Source organism: Hypanus sabinus, chromosome 17, assembly GCF_030144855.1.
Source record: "Hypanus sabinus isolate sHypSab1 chromosome 17, sHypSab1.hap1, whole genome shotgun sequence".
In the NCBI taxonomy this organism is placed as follows: domain Eukaryota; kingdom Metazoa; phylum Chordata; class Chondrichthyes; order Myliobatiformes; family Dasyatidae; genus Hypanus; species Hypanus sabinus.
In genome coordinates, this window is record NC_082722.1 from 14963645 (window position 1) to 14986162 (window position 22518).

Here is a 22518-nt window from a genome sequence, read left to right on the forward strand (position 1 = left end):
CCCTGCTGTTTATTGTAATTCCTATCCTGGTTTGCCTCCCAAAGTGTAACATCTCACACTTGTCTCCATTAAGATCCATCTGCCATTTTACAGCCCATTTTTTCAGCTGGTCCAGGTCTTGCTGCAAGCTTTGACATCCTTCCTTGCTATCCACTATGCCCCCAATCTTTGTATCACCTACAAATTTGCTGATTTAGTTTACCACATCATCCAGATCATTAATATACATGACAAACAACAGACCCAGCATCAGTGTCTGTGATACACCACTAGTCAAAGGCCTCCCGTCAAGGAGCCAAATGTCTACGAGCACTCTCTGGCTTCTCCCTCCAAACCAATATTGAATCCAATTTACCACCTCTTCTGGACCAACCTCCCATGTGGAACTTTGCCAAGGTCCATATAGTCAACATACACTACCTTCGCTTCATTGACTTCCTTGGTAACTTCCTCCAAAAACTCTATTGGTTAGACATGACCTACCAATGCCAAAACCATGTAGACTATCCCTAATCAGGCTCTGTTTATCCAAATATTTATATATTCCATCCCTAAAATTCCAATAATGTACCCACTACTGACTTCACCTCACTGGTCTACAATGTCCTGGCTGATTCTTAGAGTCTCTCTTGAACAATGGAACAACAATAGCCAACTTGCATTCCTCAGGCACCTCTCCCATGTTTGCAGATGTTTTAAATTCCTCTTCCAAGCTCCCTACAATTTCTGCACAAGCCTCCCAGAACAGCTCATCAGTCTCTGGACACGTATCCACCCTAATTTGCCACAAGACAGCAAGCACTTGCTCTTTTGCTATCCAGATATGGTCCATAACTTACCTGGTGTTTAGCTGCAGTTCTGTGGTCTCCCAAGAATATACAGATGTAGAAAACCTATTGGAGATCTTCCCCATCTCTTTCAGCATACTGTAGATAACCACTCTGATCTTCAAAAGGACTAATTTTATCCTTTGCTATCCTTATGCTCTTAATATATCTGTAGAAATCCCTGAGATTTTCCTTCACCTTGTCTGCTACAGCAACCTCATGCTTTCTTTTAGACCCCCTGATTTTTCTCTTCAATGCTCCCTTGCATTTCTGATATTCCTCACTTGGTCCTTGCTGCCTATACCTACTGTGCACCCCCTTCTTCTGAACCAGAGCCTCAATATTCCTCAAAAGCCAAGGTTCCCTAAACCTGTTATCCTTGACTTTTATTCTTACAGGAACATATAAACTATATTCTCAATATTTCAGTTTGAAGGTCTCCCACTTACTAACAATCCTTCTGTCAGAAAACACCTGCCCCAATCCACACCTGCCAGACCCTTTCCGATACCATCAAAAATTGGCCTTACTTCAAGTTAGAATCTCAACCCGAGGGTAGTCCTATTCTTCTCCATAAACACCTTGAAACTAGGTGTAAAGTGTTCTCACACACACACTTCTGTCACCTGCACTGTCTCATTCCTAATAGGAGATCCAATATCATGCACCATCTAGTTGGAACTCCTAGGTATTGATTAAGGAAACTCTTGTGAGCACAAACTCTCCATCCAGTCCTTTCCATATTGACTGGAGACCCAGTCAACAAGAACAGTTAAAATCACCAACTATCACAAAACATTTTTTTCTGGAAACGGTCTGTTATCCCTTTACAAATTGGTTCCTCTAAATACTGCTGACTCTAGGAAGGTTTATATTATAATCCCATTAACGTGGTCATCCTTTTCTTACTCTTCAATTCCACCCATATACCCCCAGTAGGTGACCCCCCCCCCAAGTCTGCCCTGTCTCAGCACTGCAGTGACATTTTCTCTGACAAGTACTTGCACCCCTGCCCCTTTAATATCTCCTACCATTGTGTCTAAAGTGCAGAACCCCAGAACACTAGATGCCAATCTTGTACCTCCAGCAACCACGTCTCACTACGGGCTATAATGTCATAATTCCGTATACTGATCCATGCTCTAAGCTCATCTACCTTCCCTACAATACTCCTTGGAATAAAATAGATGCAACACAAAACATTAGTCCCACCGTGCTCAACGTTGTGGTTTGTGTCTTTGTACACAGGCAGCATCTACTTTCCCCACAAATACTCCACTAGCCACCAGTCACTCTGGTTCCCATATTGCTGGATCCTCCTGTCCATTTCCTTCTATGGTGGTTGCTGGCTCTCCAGTAGCACTTCGCTGGTCAAATATAGTTTAACCGGTAACTCTAATTTGACTACTTTTGGATAGTAAATATTCACATATTTATACTCACGTACACCCACGTACCTCATTACTAACCCGAGAAGTAGGTATATGACAGTTGAGGGGTTTGCTCTGCTAGTTTCTGAGCACATAGTATGTAACTAAGGTCTCCCTTTAAGTCAACTTGAAAAATAAAACACACAGGAGAGCAAAGAAGTCAGCTTTTGTGCATTTGCCAACTAGCATCTCTATATAGATTACTTGGTCATTTTCTCTTTGCTATTTATAGGAGATTTTTTTTGCACGTAAACATGGATGCTTTTTTTTAAAATGGTGAGTATACTTCAAAGGAATTAAACACACTATAGGTTTTGGGGAAACAATGTTACGAAACCTGCCATTAATCGATCTTCATATGAAAAAAGGATCTGGTGCTTGCCCAGCATATATGATGAATAAACTCTTCTCGGGTTTCCAGCCGGGTACAGCCATCAATTATAACTGACATTTCAGTGACAAACTCTGCTATCTTCATCAAGGATGCTGCCTAAGCATGTCTAGTCCAGTGGTATTTATATCCCCGTCATCCTCTAGTTTTATTTCAATGGCTTCCTTAAGCAGATAGTCTTAAAAGTCATTGATGTGGCACAGTAGTTTTGTGTTGTCAAAGACAATCCTATGGCCATTGCAAATGTGAAGTTCTGCTACCACCAATTTCTCTGGGTAACCCAAGTATATATACTTCCTGTGCTCCTTGAGGCAAATTTCCACCATGCCAATACACCAATACAATCAATACACCAGGCCAATTGACTGGCCAATCACGCTGCTCCGCATTGCACAGCTTCCGGAAGGATTGCCAGGAACCTGAAGAAGTAACGGATCCACAAACTTGTAAGGAAGCTCAAATCACAGTTTATGTGGGTCAAAGATAACCTGGGATCAGGTCGGCTGGTGTTAACAGGATTCCCTACAAATGCAGAGCAGCGTATATGGATTGGCTAGATGGAACACATGATGGAAACCCACATCAAGGAGCACAGGTGGTGTATCTGTGTAGGTTACCCGGAGAAATCAGAGGTAGCAAAACACTGCACTCAAAATGGCCGTAGGATTGACTTTGACGGCACAAAACTACAGTGCCATGCTAATGGCATTTGGGACCATCTGGTGAAGGAAGCCTTTGAAATAAAATTGAGGAAAATAATTTTAACAAAAGATAAAGATCTCACTCCAAGAATTGGAATTCAATTGTAAACAATGTGGAAGAGTGGAAAGCTGATTGGATGAGGACCAACCAATCAATACCACCAGATTATCAATACCACCAGATTAGACATACTCAGGCAACACCCCTGATGAAGATGGTGCAATTCGTCATCGAACCTTCAGTTACAAATGATACCTGTACCCATTGGAAGCCTGAAAAGAGTTTATTGATCCTCATATGTTCACTTCCTGTAAAAATCTGGTTAAGGAACAAAGGAATCACGAAGATCTGTATTACATAGAGTGGATTAGAATGAGGGAGTCCTTGCTGAAGCAGACAAGATCCTGAGTATACAAAGGTAGATGTCAAGATGTCTCCATTAGTGGGAAAATCTCAGTCCATTCTGTTACCTATTCAGTCCTGGTCCCTTCACCTATCCCTGAGCACAACCACAGTTCAGGTAAAGACTTTGGTGCATGTTGAGTTTTCTCTTTAATCCAGGTCTAACAATATCGCAATCCAGTAGTATCAAATAAGTCCATCAACCTAACGGCTCTGCATAACTGCCTTGCTGGTTGGCAGTGCAATCACTTTTACCTTTACTCCTGGTGTGGACTGCTTGGCTAGAGCTAGATGGCAGTCCCTTATGCGCTTATTCAGCCTCTCTTCCTTCTCAGCTCTGTCCTGAAGGACATCTTTGAGGTGTTGTTCCAGTTCTGACAGCAGTCGGGTCTTTTCTTGCAACTCTAACTGTAAGACTGTCATTTGCTTCCGTAACCGAGAGCTTTCCTATGACAGGGAAGAGAACACAAGATCTGTTCAGTTCATCATCCAACAGCATAAAAGATCTGACTTGCAAACCTGATCAGTATCAGGTGAAGGCTTTCTTCTCTGCTCACCCTCTGATGAAAATGAAGCCCATTCTGATTTTGAGTCACAGAACACAGAAACAGACCCTTTAGTCTAACCTGTTACATGTTGAATATTTCAGCAATAATTGAGTAATATTGTAATTATATTGAGTAATTAAGTATTGTCTACATAATTCTTTACAGGTTAAATGTAAAAGTATTTGAATGGCATACGTCATAATGCCACTATGTTATAAGTGCACACCTCACCAAAGTAAAATAACGAAGTACAGACACGTTATCCACAGCTCCATGTTTATCTTTCGACTAGTTTTATGTTTTGGAGTTACAAAACAGATCCCTATCCACGATCCAACCACGACGTCCATTTGAGCTTGTCCATATTTGCCCTGTGAGCCTCTAAACTGTTTCTATCCATGGATCTTCCTTTTAGACATCATAATTGTGCTGGCATCTACAGGTCCTTCTGGTGGTTTGTTCCATATACCCACACCCACTGTGTGAAACCTATACCATCTGACTTCAGACTCCCCTACCTTTGGGAAAAAAAGACTTGCCATCCATCCTACCTACGTCCCTCGTGATTGTATATGGTTACTCTTCAGCCTCCTAGGCTACTGGGAACAAAAGTCACTGCCTATCCTTCTTCTAGCTCCAGCCCTTGAGCCCTGGTGAAGGTCCTTCCTGACTGTTTAAAATTTCAGCCACTGCCCACAAACAATTGCGAGCCACCAGATAGTATCAAGTAAGAACTGCTTGAAGAAAGAGCCGACTTATTGAAAGGACTAGGCGTGAGAGGATCCTTTCAGATTTTACGGTGCAGTGCCAGGTTTTGGATTAATGCTTTACTATGTTCCTTCATGACACCCCAGACCTTTACCTCTACTTTTGTGGGATAATATTTAACTAATGAATCAATTTTGAAAAGCCATTTCAGCCCCAGGTACTGAAACCATCATTCTCCAGTTAAGGAGATTCCCAGAAGGCTAGTTGGAACTGCTGTTCAGAGAACGTTGCCCTTGACCTTAGTAAAGGCTGTAAGCAGCAAGGTATTTGGGAATGAGTGAAGAGAAATCCCTTTGGAATTAGCCATCTCCAAGGGCTGTAGATTTAAAGTCAAGAGGAACCTGGGCAAGGGGAGAGGGTGGGGGAGAAGTAGAGATGTTGCAGAGGTTCAGAGGGAACAATATCAAATTGTCATAGTGTATGAACTGCTGCTCTCAGTTCTGGCTGTCCTGTGTGTCAAGCCAGAATCCCTCTGTCAACACTACCAGAGCCTCATTCCAGCTCTCGGTCTGGGGAGAGGCCCAGCTTCATGCTGAAATCGCACCAATTCCTCTGCAAATTCTCCTCATCACACCCAACTGTGCTGTGGGAGTCCTTCAGGTGGTGTACCACACTCATGTCAAAGAGCAAGGATGAAATGAAACAAAAGAACCCCGTTAAATAAGCAGGTTTCAGTCTTCCCCTGGGTAAACCTAATGACTTTAGGACTAATCCGAACTGTTTGAAGAAAAGGCCAGCAGCACTAGCCCTGACTTCCAGTGAATTACCTGTGACTCATTGCTGGCACCTACACCTCAAGTCCAGTAGCCATGAGTTCAGGTCCTGTTTCAGCCACTAAGGGAGCGTAGTGATTCAGATGAGATGTTATACGCTCATTCCACCTTCTCTCTCAGTGAGATACAAATCAGCTCAAAGCACCAATATAAGGTCTACAGATCTCCGCAGCATCCAAACTAACAGATCTCCCTTAACTAACATCACTGAAGCTGACCGCTTTCTAGTTGATCTTACACAATATTCCTGGGAATTCTGTGCAACATTCCTGTTACATCAGTGCCCTTGTACTCCAAATTAAACAGGCTGATGTGGTATTTTCGCTTACCTTGCTGTGCTCACAGTCGGTGCAGGGGGGGAGGGAGGCCCGCAGCTGCTGGAACCGGAGCTGGCTGCTATTTAGCTCCTGCTTCAGTCGATCATTTTCCTGCACCAAGATCTCCAAGTGTTTCTCCAGGTCAGTTGTACCCTGACAGACAGAGGCAAGGACAGTCGGTCACGGTAACCACAAGCACCAGAACAGCACATATCCAGCTGGCTGCCTGGAACAATTCCTTCAGTTTCTGCAAATGGCTGTGCATCTTCACTTCCTGAGACAAGCCTGGGGATGACACATGCAACCATCTCATGCTTTCAAGAGGAAAAAAGGTGGAATTGTCAGTGGAGACCACGGAGGCTGGGATTCAATACTGTGAGCAGAGGCACCTGACTTCCCAGCATCACTGCCCAGTACCGAGACAGACCCAGACAAAGGGCATGCTCTCAAAGCCAAATACACATCAGTCAGTACTGGGCCAAAGCCCACGCTCCACTATCTCTGCGTTCGGGTAAATGAGGGGGCGCAGCAGATTAGTGATCTTGCTTGACCAGGCCCAACAAGACACGCAAATGTATCACCGCTCTCTCCAGAAACCCTTCCTTGGGAGTACCTTTGCCAGAGAGGTGGCAGAGCACCAAGAAAATACCTCAACAACAATCAGGGGCAATTAGGGATGAGTAACAGAACTTGGCTACACATGGGTGTCCTCCACCATTAAAGAACTGAAGTCTTTAAACATTTGCATGCAGTGCCAGAATACCTGAGATTGTGCAGTGCCGCCCAGCCCCTGCTGTTTGGGCTCAGCTGTGTTCGGTTCCTCCTCCAGCCTCACTTTGTCCTCCTGTAGACAGCTGATCATTTCGATGAGTTTGTTTGGGTCACTCAAGGGGATTCTTCTGCTGGACTGGCAAAGACAGGAGCTCCCCCCACAACCTGGCAAGAGACAGGCGGCAGGTTTGTCTACAGTCGGGTCCAATATTCTGACTCAACATGGACTTGGATTTCTGAAGAACCCCCCACAAGTTTGAGAACCATGCAGAAGGTGAATCTGAGTCACTGGTGTATAAATTTAACATGCTGTCGCACGCACCAAACAGTCAAAAGAAAATTGTTGTAAAGCCTGGAACAACAATCAGAAAACACTGGAAGCATGGCGCAGGATACATCTACATAAAACAAATTAGACCCTTCCTCAGAACTCAAAATATGAGAACACAACTGCTAACATTGCGCCTGACATCTTTCTACTGGATGATAAAACTGGTAAACACGTGTGGAAAACCCTGAAGTAGATGGGTATTGTATGACTGCAGAATACTGTGGTATAGTGCTGCTTCCATCTCTCTTTACCCCAACCAAAATGATTCAGGAGCAGGGAACACTTCAGCTTGCTAACGACACAAATTAGGCAAGTTGTGGGAAGGACTGTAAAGGACAGCGCAGAAAACTTTTATTGCACAAGATATTTCAGTGCATTAAATTGTAAACAGGTACTTTTCACTAGCTGATCACAAAATGGCTTCAGCACTCATCGTGTTTGCATTCAGTCTTAATCCCAACCAAACAAGTCATATTCAAATATCTGTTAACTCCTTACCACATTGAGAAATTTCACTTTGCAGCTTGGGTGTGCTTATTTGCCCCATCCACGGTGAAACATCAAAACAGTGAAATGCACCAATGGCCACAATTGGAGAACCGCGCTCGGGGCACCCGCAACATCGTCATGCTTCTGACACGCCCACAGCTTACTAACTCTAACCCGCACGGCTTTGGAAGGTGGGAGGAAGCTGAAGCTCCTGAGTGAAACCCACACGGTCACACAGGGGGACAGTACAAACTTACGGACAGCGGCAGGCATCAAACCTCGATCGGTGGGCTGTAGAGTAACAGCACTAACCACTACACTACCACGCCACCCACACAAATAGGCAGACCTCTATACAAATGCCCTTTAAAAGCTTTTCCAATTACACAAAAACCCCATCCCAAATGCAGTGCCAACCAATTGATGCCAAGTAAAAAAAAAATCTGAAACATTGGGGAGGGGCACTGTAAATTGCTAGAGCAGCATAAATCCAGATCAGATATCCAAAGTCATTTGTAAACATGGAAAAAAAATTACTTCTCATCAGCATTTGTACTTGTAGGGATTAGCATACTGAAAGCCTTAACTCACACCCTTTCTTGTCTATATTCTTGTCAAATACTACTACCTCACACCTAATCCACATTAAATGATCTTATACTTTAAATTATTTTCTGGATTTTTAAAAAAAAATCAGAAATTCCCACCCGTTGCTGAATCACCAGCTTTGCGTTGTCACCGGACTCCGGTCGGTGTTCCTTACTTCAGCATCGTGGGAAGAGGCTGAACGGGAAACACAAATGGATGCAGGGCTACAAATGCATCAACTTCAGTCTTTGTCAAACAAAATAATGCCCATTTACTTATTTTTCGTGACTTTCAATAACACAACTTATCCTGCCACCAAGCACCACACCCACCTCCAGAGCAGCCATTCTCTGAAACCATTCAAAATTAACTCACTCAGTTCAGTCTGTCAAAGCATAATTTTTCCCACAATTTCATCATCCTTTTTAAAAACACAATTTAAAGCCTTATGTACTTAATTACTTGACCCTTAAATTGTCTTTTAGCCCATTTAAACTTCTGAACTACACTAGGCCACTTTACTAGGTACACCCTTATACCTGCCTGTTAATGCAAACATCTAATCAGCCAATCATGTGGCAGCAACTCAATGCATAAAAGCCTGCAGATGTGGTCAAGAGGTTCAGTTGTTCACGCCAAACAGTAAGAATGGAGATGACTTGGACTGTGGAATGATTGTTGGTGTCAGATGGGGTGGTTTGAGTATCTCAAACTGCTGATCTGAGATTTTCATACACAACAGTCTCTAGAGTTTACAGAGAATAGTGTGAAAAACAAAAAAAAACATCCATTCAGTGGCATTTCTGTGGATGAAAATGGCTTGCTAACAAGAAAGTTCTGTGCAGTCAGAGTCTTTTTCCATGGCTGAATTGGGCACGAGAGGCAATAGCTTTAAGGTGCTTGGATTGGAAGTAGGTACAGAGGAGATGTCAGGGGTAAGTTTTTTTATGCAGAGAGTGGTGAGTGTGTGGAATGGGCTGCCGGTGGCAGTAGTGGAGGTGGAAACTTTTAAGAGACTCCTGGATGGCTACATGAAGCTCAGAAAAATAGAGAGCTATGGGTAAGCCGAGTTAGTTCTAAGGTAGGGGCATGTTCGGCACAGCTTTGTGAGCCAAAGGGCCTGTATTATGCTGTAAGTTTTCTACGTTTCTGTGTTCTTCTAAAGGTCAGAGGAGAATGGCCAGACTGATTCAAGCTGATAGGAATGTGACAGTAACTCCAATAAAGATGTATTACAGCAGTGGTGTGCAGAGGAGTATCTGAACACACAACATGTCGAACCTTGGTGTGGGTGGACTACAGCAGCAGAAGACTATGGACATACCCTCAGTGGTCACTTTATTAGGTAGAAAATGTACCCAACAAACTGGTCGCTGAGTAGATTTTGCACATGGGCTAGGCTTTTGTTTCCCTTTGAAATTTCAATTTACCTTTTAACCTCTATCCAATGAACCCAATTGTTTGATGTTTTGCCTCAACTGAAACTGATTACCTAGAACACCGTCCCTCACATAAATCAGCACATCTACAGTTGTTCTCTTGATCTGCTTGTTGAGTGGTTAATGGTCTCAGAGCCCTTAGTCAATCTTTGTCTCCCTCACTACAAGTCCAGCATTCCCACATTTAAAGCCAAGGTTTTCTAGTTTAACCTGAAGTTCAAAACCCCAACTGTCCTCCCAGTTATTTCCTCCACTACAATTCCAAGAACTAAATTATGCAACTGACTGGGACTCGGGTAGTTCACGATGCACCTAAAAGAAGCTTCTCTATTTTAACCACACGTCCAATCTAAAAAGCGATTAAAAAAAAATCACCCAATATCCCTGCCACTCAAATTACTTCCACTGGCCCCAATGTCTCCAAATCCTATTTTCCTTCGCTCACACCTGCACCTCAGGATGTCACTGGCTACAATACAACAGATTAATACAACAGCAACGTTTTTCCCCTAAATCCCAGCACTCCACTTGCAATATATTCCCTATGGGCAAAGACAGGGTGATGTAGTGATGTGGTCAGGAATGCACACAGGGTAACTGGCCCACCTATATTCTTACCCATGCATCACTCCTTGCCAGTGTTTCCAGTGCTGACACTTGTACCTGTTACAATAGCTTTCCCTGAAGCTTCCCCATCTGCAGTTAAACACAGAAAACCTACAGCACAATACAGGCCCTTCAGCCCACAAAGTTGTGTTGAACATGTCCCTACCTTAGAAATTACTAGGCTTACCTATAGCCCTCTATTTTACTAAGTTCCATGTACCTATCTAAAAGTCTCTTAAAACACCCTATCGTAACAATCCAGACAACTGTGAGGTGATGCATTTTAGAAGGACAAACCAGAAGACTGAGTACAGGATTAACGGTCAGTTACTTAAGAATGTGGATGAACAAAGGGACCTTAGGGTTTAAATCCATACATCTCTCAAGGTCGTTGCGCAGGTTGATAGGGTAGTTAAGAAAGCCTATGGGATGCTAGGCTTCATTAACAGGGGGATTGAGTTCAAGAGTAGAGAGGTCATGTTGCAACTCTACAAATCTCTGGTGAGACTGCACTTAGAGTATTGTGTTCAATTCTGGTCACCTCATTATAGGAAGGATGTGGAAGCTATGGAGAGGGTGCAGAGGAGATTTACCAGGATGTTGCCTGGTTTGGAGAACAAGCCATATGAAGCAAGATTAGCAGAGCCGAGACTTTTCTCTTTGGAGCGTAGAAGAATGAGAGGGGACTTGATAGAGGTCTACAAGATTATGAGAGGCATAGATAGGGTGGATAGTCAGTACCTGTTTCCCAGGGCACCAATAGCAACCACCAGAGGGCATATGTACAATATTAATGGAGGGAAGTTTAGGGGAGACATCAGGGGTAAGTTGTTGTTGCTGTTGTTTTTTTAAAAACACAGAGGGTTGTGAGTGCCTGGAATGACTTGCCAGGGATGGTGGTGGAGGCTAAAACATTAGGGGTATTTAAGAGCCTCTTGGACAGGCACATGGATGAAAGAAAAATGGAGGGTTATGGGTAGTGTGGGTTTAGTACTTTTTTTAAGGATTATATGGGTCAGCACAACACGGAGGGATGAAGGGCCTGTACTGTGCTGTAGTGTTCTATGGTAACCGCCTTCAATACTGTTGCCGGCAGCCCATTCCACGCACTCACCACTCTCTGAGTTAAAAACTTACCCCTGACATCTCCTCTGTACCTACTCCCCAGCACCTTAAACCTGTGTCCTCTTGTAGCAACCATTTCAGCCCTGGGAAAAAGCCTCTGACTATCCAAGCTTCCTTGCATCTTCAAGACACTGAGTAAGCCACAGTCATTACTATTTATGTCAGCTCCTGTTTCCAGCATAACGCTTGGGTAGAGCATGGTTTGAGGTCACCACTGCAAGTTTCTCAACTCATCTGAGGATTTATTCCTTCACCTGTATTTTGTTACACCCCAGCGACAGTCTCCAATAAGCCCTATATTGTAATTCGCATTTTAGATTCAAACACTTGCACAGTCTCACCCTTCCCCTTGTCTCCAATCTCCTCCAACAACTATTCAATACCTCGGTTTTCTTCCAGTTCCCCCTGCCCACCCACTTCACACTGTGTTGACAGAGTTATCCAGGCTTGAAGCACCCAGAGTCCTTTATATCTAATCCTATAAATGCTTGTTAAAATGGATAGCTTTGATCAAGCTTTTGGTCTTCTGTCTGAGTACTTTCAACGTGGCTTGGTGCCAAATCTGATTGGTAACATCTGCTCAAAGCAGAATGACTGAAGGTAAATACAAATTGTCAAGGCCCTTTTGGGCTGACTGTTCGATGTTTTGCAGTCATAATAGGGGAACTAGCATCTCCTTGTATGTGCTCTGAATAGATCCTGTCTGATCTTTTACATTAGCATCAATTTCCTGTAACAACCCCTATCTCTTAATTATCCTAATATTTGAAAATCTACACGCCTTCCATTCAACTCGAGATGAGTAATATATTTTTTAAATGAGGCAGAATTGAATTCCAGTTTATAGAGCCAATTGAGTATTTCATAATCCATTATTTTAACCTATAATTGTTTCTTGGTAGCAGTATGTACGGGCTTGCATATCACCTTGAAAATGAATCCACACTTGTCCGTTGTCTCTCATCTGCCTCCAACCACAAGAGTACTCCAAACACAGATTTAGAGTAAAGTTGTGGACAATGTGGACAACCATTCACTCTCTACCAGATGGTTTGAGGCTTCACTATTTGTGTTTAGATATTAACCTTTCTGCTATTTCCTGCTTCTGCCATTAGTACTCACTCCAAAACCTCAAGGACATCTCCAACTGCAAATAATACTTTTGGTACAATGAATAACTCAGATTACATTCATGGAGCTAATCACTGAATTTAGTACTACTGATAAATGACTTTTTAAAACAACTTCCAAACATTTGTATGGGAAGATAAAAAAGTTGCATTGAAACCCAGTACAATAGTAAAGAAACTCTTGCAAGAGGTCCACGGAAAGTCAAAGGCAATGCATATTCTCTGAATTACAGACTTTGGACTGAAATGGCTTCACTTTTACCAAAAATGCCTGATCATTTAGCATTCCCAAGTCTCTTATCTCCCACCAATAGCAGACTGGGGTCAGGTAACACAAGAGCAGTAACTACAGCTCAACAACAATGACATCAATGGATTCAACTAGGTTCAACAATCATGTAATGTCTGTGTCAACTATGATTCAATTTAATCACATCCCTTCATTCCCTGCCTGCTCAGGTACCTGTCTAAAGTTTGTTATTGTATCTGCTTCCAGCATTTGTCCTGGCAGCTTGTTCCAGGCACCTGCCAGTATGTGCAAAGAAAATTTGCCTTGTTTCTCTTCTTTAAACATTCCCCCTTTCACATTAAAGTTATGCCCTTTAGTAAAGTTCCACCCTGAGAAAAAGATTATTTACCCTATCAATGCTTCTCAATTTTATGTATTTCAATCTACTTGCTACTCAGCCTGCTCTTTACACACTAGAAAAGCCATCCCAAGTTTGTCCAACCTCTCCTCATCTCTAATCCTGGAGAATTTTGGCACCCTCTCTAAAGCCTTCGAATCCTTCTGCAATGTAACATTAATCACTTTTGTCACCTCCATTAAAAAAAACAAGCTCCAGCAAGCAAACCAGCTTTGAAGAACTCCAATACTCTCTTTGATAAGCTTCCATGTTCTTTAGAATAACTACATGGGTTTACAAGGCACTGGTCAAGCCACACTTAGAGAAGTGAGAGCAGTTTTGGGTCCCTTAATGAAGAAAGGATGTGCTGGCATTGGAGAGGATCCAGAGGAGGTTCACAAGAATTAGCCCGGGAGTGAAAGGGTTAACACTCGAGAAGCGTTTGATGACTCTGGGTCTGTTCTCACTGGAGTTTAGAAGAATGAGGCGGATATCATTAAAATCCATTGAATAGTGAAAGGTCCAGATAGGTGTTTCCTACAGTGGGGCAGTTTAGGACCAGACAGCACAGCTGTCCCTTCAGAAGAGATGAATTCCTTTAGCAAGAATGAGGATGAAGGATCTGTGAAGTTCATTGTCACAGATGGCTGAGGAGGTCAATTCGTTTCGGTATACTTAAAGCTGATAGGGTCTTGATGAGTAAGGGTGTCCAGGTTTACAGGGAGAAGGATTGAGAAGGATAATAAATCAGCCATGTTGGAATGGCAGAGAAGGCTCAATGGGCCAAATGCACTAACTCTGCTTCTATGTCTTGTGGTTTCTCTGGTTCCTCCCTTGTGTTGGTGGACTAAGTACCTGCTGTAAATTATCCCATGTGGGTCAGTGGCAGGACAACTGAGGAACGTCAAGGGGCAAAAGAGTGGGATTGATGGGAATCTTCTGAAAGCCATCACAGACTTGATAGATAATCTTCCACAGATAAGAAAACGTGAAAAATATGAGGCTATAGAATACTGGGTGAAATCACAAGGCCACATGCACACAAAAGAGCAGACAAAAATTTATTAGAGTTAGAAACATAATGTAGGATGAGCAACAGCAAAACAAGATTTCTTTCTAGAGGGTACACAATAAATCACACACCCACTTGTGCTGCAGCCTTCATCACATTCCAGGTCTCATTGCAGGGGAGGAAAACAAACTGGGGAAATCACTTTTGTCACCTCCATTAAAAAAAACAAGCTCCAGCAAGCAGCCCAGCTTTGAAGAACCCTACTCTGCTGTCAGTGGGAGATAAGAGACTTGGGAATGTTAAATGATTAGGCATTTTTGATAAGAATGAAGCAATTTCAGTCCAAAGTCCAAAATTCAGAAAATATACATTGCCTTTGATTTTCTATTGTCCTCTTGCAAGGGTTTCTTTACTATTATACTGGGTTTCAATACAACTTTTTTTATCTTTCCATACAAATTTGGCCCTTGAAATAGAAATGGCTGAGGATTCCAGAACCCTTCAATTGCAGCCACAGCTGACACTGACCAAATCAACACCAACACCTGGGCTCCAAGCAAAGCACTGCACTTCAACCATATTTTTTTGATCAAAGCACCAAGTTCAACAACAGCCTCTTCCAGACCTTTATTTTCCTGCTCATATTCTCCTCACCAGCATCTTTTCCCTTTAACCAACCCCTTCATCAACAATCTCAACCATCTTCAGCGATCTCATGGCCATTCCCTGCAGCCTTGTCCTCCCACTAATTCTTCTCTGCAACTTAACGCATCTCCTCTCATCTTCAATTTCTGATAGAGGATCATCAACATGAAACATTAACTTCTGCTTTTCTCCCCACAGATGCTGCTTGAACAACTGAGTATTTACAGCACACTTTTTATTTCAGGGTTTTCTGCACTTCCAGTAGTTTGTTTCTTACAGGTAAAAGAAAAGGCTTTAAGAGTAATATTAAAAATCAAAATTTTAATAACTAACTGAAAGTCTTGCTTAATTCCAAGAAGCCCTTACTAAATAGGTGCAAAGTATCTGTGCACAAGGCACTGCTGGTTGGAGACAGTTTTATGACCTGAGAATGTATTTTGGTGTTTAGATTGATTGATGACTATAGAACCACCAGACTCCTGAAACAATGTAAATAACTTCACTCACCTCAACTCTGAACTGTTTCTGCAACCTACAGGCTCACTTTCAAGGATTCTACAACTCATGTTATTGGTATTGTTTAACTTTAGTTACGCAATTTGTCTTCTTTAGGGCATTGGCCATTACTTTTTATTTATGTATAGTATACAAAAAATTCTATTGTATGTCCCATAAATGCCTACAGGAAAATACATCTCAAATTATTATATGGTGAAATATGAGGTATGTCCTTTGATAGTAAGTTTACTTTGAAAGTGGATAACACAAGTCAGTGCTTGCTCCTACCAGCCTATTGACTATCAGAGATTGCATGGGAGACAAGTCTGTTCTAGTCTCAACATTTGGCCAATTCTAAATTCCTTTAGAACTTTGTTCTCTCCTTCTCAGTTCCAGTTTATTGGCTTTGAGTCATGCTGCTCTTTAATAATTGCACCTTGCCTCTCATCTTCCCCTCCACTGGCTAATAATATCGTTGTCCAGTCACTAATTTTCCTGCCTCTCCAGTTCAACTTCATCACTGTCACTCTCCTCACTGTTGTTAATTCGGTGCCCTCTCACTTTTCATTTTTCTGGTGGCCCAATTAAATCAGGAGCGAGAGAGGAGATAACTCATAGATCCATGAGTGAGATTTACAAAGGAGTGTTTGCGGGCCTTCAATGTTTTCCCGATCCCCAATCAAATAATGATTCATTAGAAAAGACAAATAAAAAATATGCTAGGGACAGGAGGTTTGCCATTGTTGGAGTGGCCATTGTATGAGTGAACCAGTTGTTGGAGTGGTCAGGCTTTGGCTCATCAGGCTTGGGTGAGGTACGTATCTGGTAAGTTTCTTCCTCTTTATTCTTCATCTGTTAGTACAGAGTTAGAACAGCATTGTGTACACAGAGCAGTGAGAATGGCTCCAGGACAGCATTAGAACATAGAAAACCTACAGCACACAAAGTTGTGCTGAACATGTCCCTACCTTAGAAATTACTAGGCTTACCTATAGCCCTCTATTTTACTAAGCTCCATGTACCTATCTAAAAGTCTCTTAAAAGACCCTGTCATAATCGCCTCCACCACCGTTGCCGGCAGCCCATTCCATGCACTCACCACTCTCTGAATAAAAAAAACTTACCGGACATCTCCTCTGTACCTACTCCCCAGCACCTTAAACCTGTGTCCTCTCATTTCAGCCCTGGGAAAAAGCCTCTGACTATCCACACGATCAATGCCTTTCATCATCTTATACACCTCTATCAGGCCACTTCTCATCCTCTGTTGCTCCAAGGAGAAAAGGCCAAGTTCACTCAACCTATTCTCATAAGGCATGCTCCCCAATCCAGACAACATCCTTGTATATCTCCTCTGCACCCTTTCTATGGTTTTTTATGACATATATAATCATCACATGCTGTCCTGTGATGCTCTCTTAGCCCAAAGACTCAGTGTTCACTTGCTCACTACTCACCTTCACGATGTGGAGCAGATCTCCGTCCTGAAGGCAACCTTTCCCATCCAATGTCCCTGCCCTGGCATGGACTGGCTCAGGAGGTGCAGATGGAAGGTGTTCATCAATCTTGTTCATTCATAGGTCTTTGGAACTCTCGGAGCTACAGGAAGAAACATCCAGGACTGTCAGTTCATTTGAAGCACTGCTACTCATACAATGGACCATCAAGACTTATTCAGCTGCTCACTCATACTCAGCAGTTTAGGAAAGTTTAATCTGCAAGATGTCTGTCCTTGCAAGTGTTTTCCAACTGTGACTTTTCATGCAAGAAAAAGGTGACTACTAAAAACATTCTACAATTCCTCTTACTTCACCGGGTATCCAGCCAAAACCAACATCAAACCTCTTTCAATTCTAAGGTCAGGATGTGTCACCCAAATGTAATATTGGATCATAGTTAAAAACAGAGACCATAAACTGATTTTAATAAAAGTTTTCCTTCATCACGCCATTTGGGAAGTCCTTGTAGACTTATGCATCCTTAAGTTTACCTACTCAATCCTAGATTGTTGCATCTCTCTTCTCTTCCTGCCACTTTTCTCTGTTTCCTTTCCCTTCACCAGATACATTGTGTATCAAAGTAAACATGATCTTCTGGTCTATTATCAATCCCTATACCCTGGAGCACCCAAACACAACAGTATATTTAATTCAGGTCTATTTGCAAGGTTAATCCGCCATCTCGCTCTTCAATGCTTCACTGGGATTCTGTCCTGTAGTCTTTCTTGATTTAGAAACCGGCAGGTAGTGAAGTACAGACTTTTCAGGATTCCAGAGGTCAGAAATACTCACTACCTGCTGGAAAAGAACAAGAGACTGAACAGCATCACTGTCTGTAAAGCACAGAGGGACCAGAGGAGATTAACACCAACTCTCAATAGCCCAGATCAAACCCTTGTTCCCCATTCCATCAAACAACCCGAGATCATCAGCATTTCACTAATGATGATCTGGTTCCCTCACTTCAATTAATAAGATAACGAACTGCCTGTCTGCAGCCAGCTAACCTGGCAGGTGCTGGTACTGCATTCCAATCCAGAGGACAGTAAACCACAGCTGAGGCTCTCTGAGAGAACATTTCAATTAGTCACATTCCCCTACTCTCTCCATTATTTTTCTTTGTTAATTCACAAAACTTGCTGCATAATAATAAAAATCATCATCACTCTACTGATAGCAACACAAAAGATTCTGCAGATTCTGTATATTGCAACAGGCTCAAAATGCTGGAGGAACTCTACAGGTCAGTCGAGGTTTGGACCAGTTCTGATGCAGGGTCTCAGCCTGAAACATTGACTGTTTATTCATTTCTATAGATGCTGCCTGACCTGCTGAGTTCCTCCAGCACTGGGTGTGTGTTGCTCTACTTATAATTCATTTATCCTCACCCTTCTGCCACAGATTTTTCCTACCAAAGCCACTGATGCTCTTGAACACTTTCATGAAGTCTCAAGTCAGGTAATATTTCTGATCCAAACATAAATAGAGAATATTCCAATTCTTTGAGACAGCCAAGGTTCCTCTCACTAATACAGTACCATTAAGCACTTGCTGAACCCTCTGTAAAACCTCAAAGTTCTGGTTTCAGGTGCAGTACACAGAATTAGGTAATATTTTAGCTGAGGTCCAATCAGTGAATTTAAGATTGGGCACAATTTCCTTAAACAATATTCTTCTGTTAATAAAGAAAGGATGCAATGATCCATTCATAGGTTATAAACTCAGTCAGCTCCATCATAAGCACTACCCTCTCCACCATTGATAGCATTCTCAAAACGCGATGCCTCAAAAAGACAGTGTCTAAAAGATCCTCACCACCCAGGATACTCCCTCTTCTCGTTACAACCATCAGGGAGGCGGTACAGGAGTCTGAAGACAGACAGACACACACACACACATACAAAATGACACAACATTGTAGGAACAGTATCTTCCCTTCCACCATCAGATTTCTCAACGGTCCATGAACACCATCTCACTTTCATTATTTCTGCTTTTGCACTATTTTTAATTGAACTCTTTAATATGCAAGATATGCTTACTGCAATTGATTTACTTTATTGCTGTTGTATTTATTATTGTATTATTGTTTTTCCTATATCATCATGCATTGGTTTGTACTGTTGCTGCTTAAGTTGAAAAATTTCACAACATGTCAGTGATATTAAACCTGATTCTGATATACACTTATTTTAATTGTTAGTATTTATATATTGCACTGTACTGCAAAACAATATATTTCAGGGCGTATGTCAGTGATAACAACCTCATTCCAACTCCAGCAACTTCTCAATCTATCCCACCACTTTGCAAGGTTTGTTGACGTATTCACCCAGTGACTGTCTCTGCACCTTCTAAAACAGGGGCATCTCTCACGCTTCCCGTCAGTAAGTGAAGCTGTTTTGCATTAAATTTCATCACCTACACACCACTCCACCATCACACCATACATATCTTTCTGTGAAGTCTCCACAACCTTCACTGTAATTGAGATCTGCATCAGCTGTAACCTTGAGTCAGAGTGCTGAAATCTGGGTCATTAACACGCAGTTATCCAATACCACATTCTGAGCACACCCCTGCTTCTCTCCTGCACTTTGGAAAGCAACTGCTGTCTGTAATCTTCCTGAGCCCATTTCATTTCCAAGCTCATTTTTTAATCTCATGGCTTTAGTTTTATTAACAATCCGGTAATGTTATTTCAAACATCTTCTGGAAGTATGGAATATCAAATAATTTAATGGCTGAACTCCAATGTGATTCGGCATTGACCAATCTAAGCTGTCTTTCATTCGCTGGTCTGACTATCCCTTACTGTTTAGCCAGTTGATCTGATTGTCCCACTTAACACTCTGTGATGCAAATATGACAACTGGATTGATAAACTGGTGATCACGGCAGGTTATACTCAAGTCCAACCTTCCCCCGGACAATAACCTGCTTCTGACGCTGGTGTACCACTGACCTGCAGCCTGCACTGTTCCCTCAAAGTGCTGCATCAGTTTTAAAATTAAGAGTCCAGACAACTACCTTTCTTGTTGCTTCTGACCTCCTAAGGACTGGAGAGCTAAAATGGTCAGATCAGGTCATGGGTGGTATAACTTATATTAAAACGAGTACAAGTATTACTGGTCTGAGACATCAGCGATCCCACACCACCTCCTTCCTACAGGAAATTTTCAAAAACTAGGTTCAAACCGGTGAAATGAGACAAATTCTGACGTCCATCTAAATCAACTTGCTGAGCAAAACCTGGGCTCAGGGTAGGACAAAGACAGGATATGGGGTGGGAAAGGAAAGGAAGGAAAAAAATAGTACGAATAGAAGGGGATTAGAATATTAGCACCTGAACCCACGGTCACTATTGTAGATATAAGTTCAGCCTTCTGGAGAAGGAAGCATCTGGCCTGGATGGTGTCCTTTGATCCTACACAGATTAGCTGGTGGGGGCATTTGAAGATTATTTAAAACCTCTCCCTGGTTTAAGGGCGACAATCATCCCTGTAATGAAGGAAAACAAGGTAATGTGGCTTAACAACTACCACTTGGTGTTTCTGACATCCACCATCACGAGGTGCTTCGAGACGCTGGTCAAGGCACACAGCAGCTCCAGGCTCCCAGGGAATATCGACCCACTGATATTCCCCTTCTGCTGAAATTGGTCTATGAAGTCCCTACTCCTTTGCCCAACACTTACCTCTGGAGCATCTGGACAGTAAACACACCCATGTTAGACTAATACCTACTGACTACAGCTCTGCCTTTAAACTCATTTCCAGACTCCTAGACTTGGGACTCAACACCTCCCTTGTAACTGGATTTTTGACTTCCTGATCAACGGATCACAATCGGTAATGATAGGCAGCAACACCTCTGTCACAATTATCCTCAAGGCTGTGTCCTCAGCCCCTTACTTCCTCCCTATAGACTCACAACTGCACATCAAGATTTAGCTCCAACTCCCTAGAAGTGTGCAAATAACACCATTGTAGTGGGCTGTAACTTAGACAATAAGTTGGAACACAGGAAGGAGATAGAGAGGAGAGTGAAGTAGTGCCATGACAACAACCTTCCCCTCAATGCTACCAAACAAAAGAACAGGTCAGTGTCTGCACAAATAGTGTTGAGGTTGAGAGGACTGAAATCATCAAGTTCCCAGGAGTGAACATCACTAATCGTCTGTCCTGGTCCAGAAAAGCTCACCATTGCCTCTGCTTCCTTAGACTAAAGAAATTTGTCACCTCTGCTTTGACGCTCACCATTTTTTTTTAATGAAAGCATTCAAACTGGATGCATCACAGCCTAGTGTGGCAATTGCAGAGTTGTGGACACAGATCAGCACATCATAGAGACCAGCTTCTCCTCCATGAACCTTGTCTACACCTCAGTAAATCAAGCAGCATAATCAAAGATTCCACCAACCTCTGACATTATTTGTTCTCTACCTCTCCCATTGGGCAGAAGATTCAAAAGCATATACCACTAGGCTCAAGGACAGCTTCTATCCTTCTGTTATGAGACACATTCTTAAATATGATACAAATGGACTTTTGACCTAACAATCTATCTTGTCATTACCTTGAAACTTATTGTCTACCTGTACTGCACTTTCTCTGTAACTGCGACACTTTATTTTGTATTCTGCTGGTCTTACCTTATACTAACTCAATGCAGATATAATGAATTGACCTGTATGAATAATATGCAAGACAAACTTTCACTGTATCTCAACACAAGTGACAATAATAAACCAACAAATCAAATCAAAAAACCATGATCAATTTGCAGAAGTAACCAGGAGTAACAATGACCTTTTGCCACTACCTGAAGACAGTAAACCACTGGGAATAACGTAAGGAGATAGCTGCACCAAGATCGGAGTTTAACTGCTAAGTGTGGCTCCCTGCCCTGAGTATTTTTCATGCTCTAATCTCTGGCTTAATTCATTACAAACTCCCAAACTCGGGGTAGGAGGGAGATTACTAAAGAGCAGCTGGGTGGGGAGGGATGTAAAATAAACTTACAGTACCCGACCCACAAAGAAGGCCAGAAATCATAGACTTTACCTCTCAGTCTCTCTGCTCTGATTTAAGCATCAATGTATCGAAATGGATCTGCCAATGTCTCATAATGCAGTACTTTCCACACCACGCTCTGATCGACGAAAGAACCAAATCTTTTTCTCACCTAAAGTAAAAGCTACTTGACACACCCAGTTCAGTTAACCATCTCAAAAATGCAGCTCCACCAGTTTCTTCCACTCCTCCAGATACTTCTGGTCCAATGAGTGCCCTGGCATCCGCAATGCCTGAAGTGATGGGGTGGAGCTTTGATCCCCACTTTGGCAAGGGCCGATCACCATCCAGAGCTTGTGCCCTAAAATCAAAAGGAAAGGCGAGTTTCAATGTCATGGGCTCAGCCATCACAGTTCCCCTGCCATCTTCTCCATGGCTTCACATCCCTCTGAACCCAAACATTTACCATAAGAAAATAAGACATAGGTGCAGAGTTAGGCGATGGCAGCTCCTTTTCTCCCCCATCAGCCTCACTCCCAGCCTTCTCCACATAACCTTTGATGCCATGTCTTATCAAGAACCTATC

At 42.5% G+C, this 22518-nt stretch overlaps 1 protein-coding gene across 1 annotated transcript in view; it reads right to left on the reverse strand.

Moving 5' to 3' along the window:
- The window catches only part of LOC132406708 (kinesin-like protein KIFC3), a 74688-nt gene that overhangs the window by 29921 nt on the left and 22249 nt on the right, over positions 1-22518 (reverse strand). The window contains exons 2-7 of the mRNA XM_059992583.1: positions 21984-22293; positions 20264-20418; positions 16876-17017; positions 6922-7094; positions 6171-6311; positions 4008-4199 (exon numbers count right to left, since the gene is read on the reverse strand). Of these exons, the coding sequence (XP_059848566.1) occupies positions 4008-4199; positions 6171-6311; positions 6922-7020 (432 nt within the window). The 5' untranslated portion in view covers positions 7021-7094; positions 16876-17017; positions 20264-20418; positions 21984-22293. The remainder of the gene's footprint in view (positions 1-4007; positions 4200-6170; positions 6312-6921; positions 7095-16875; positions 17018-20263; positions 20419-21983; positions 22294-22518) is intronic.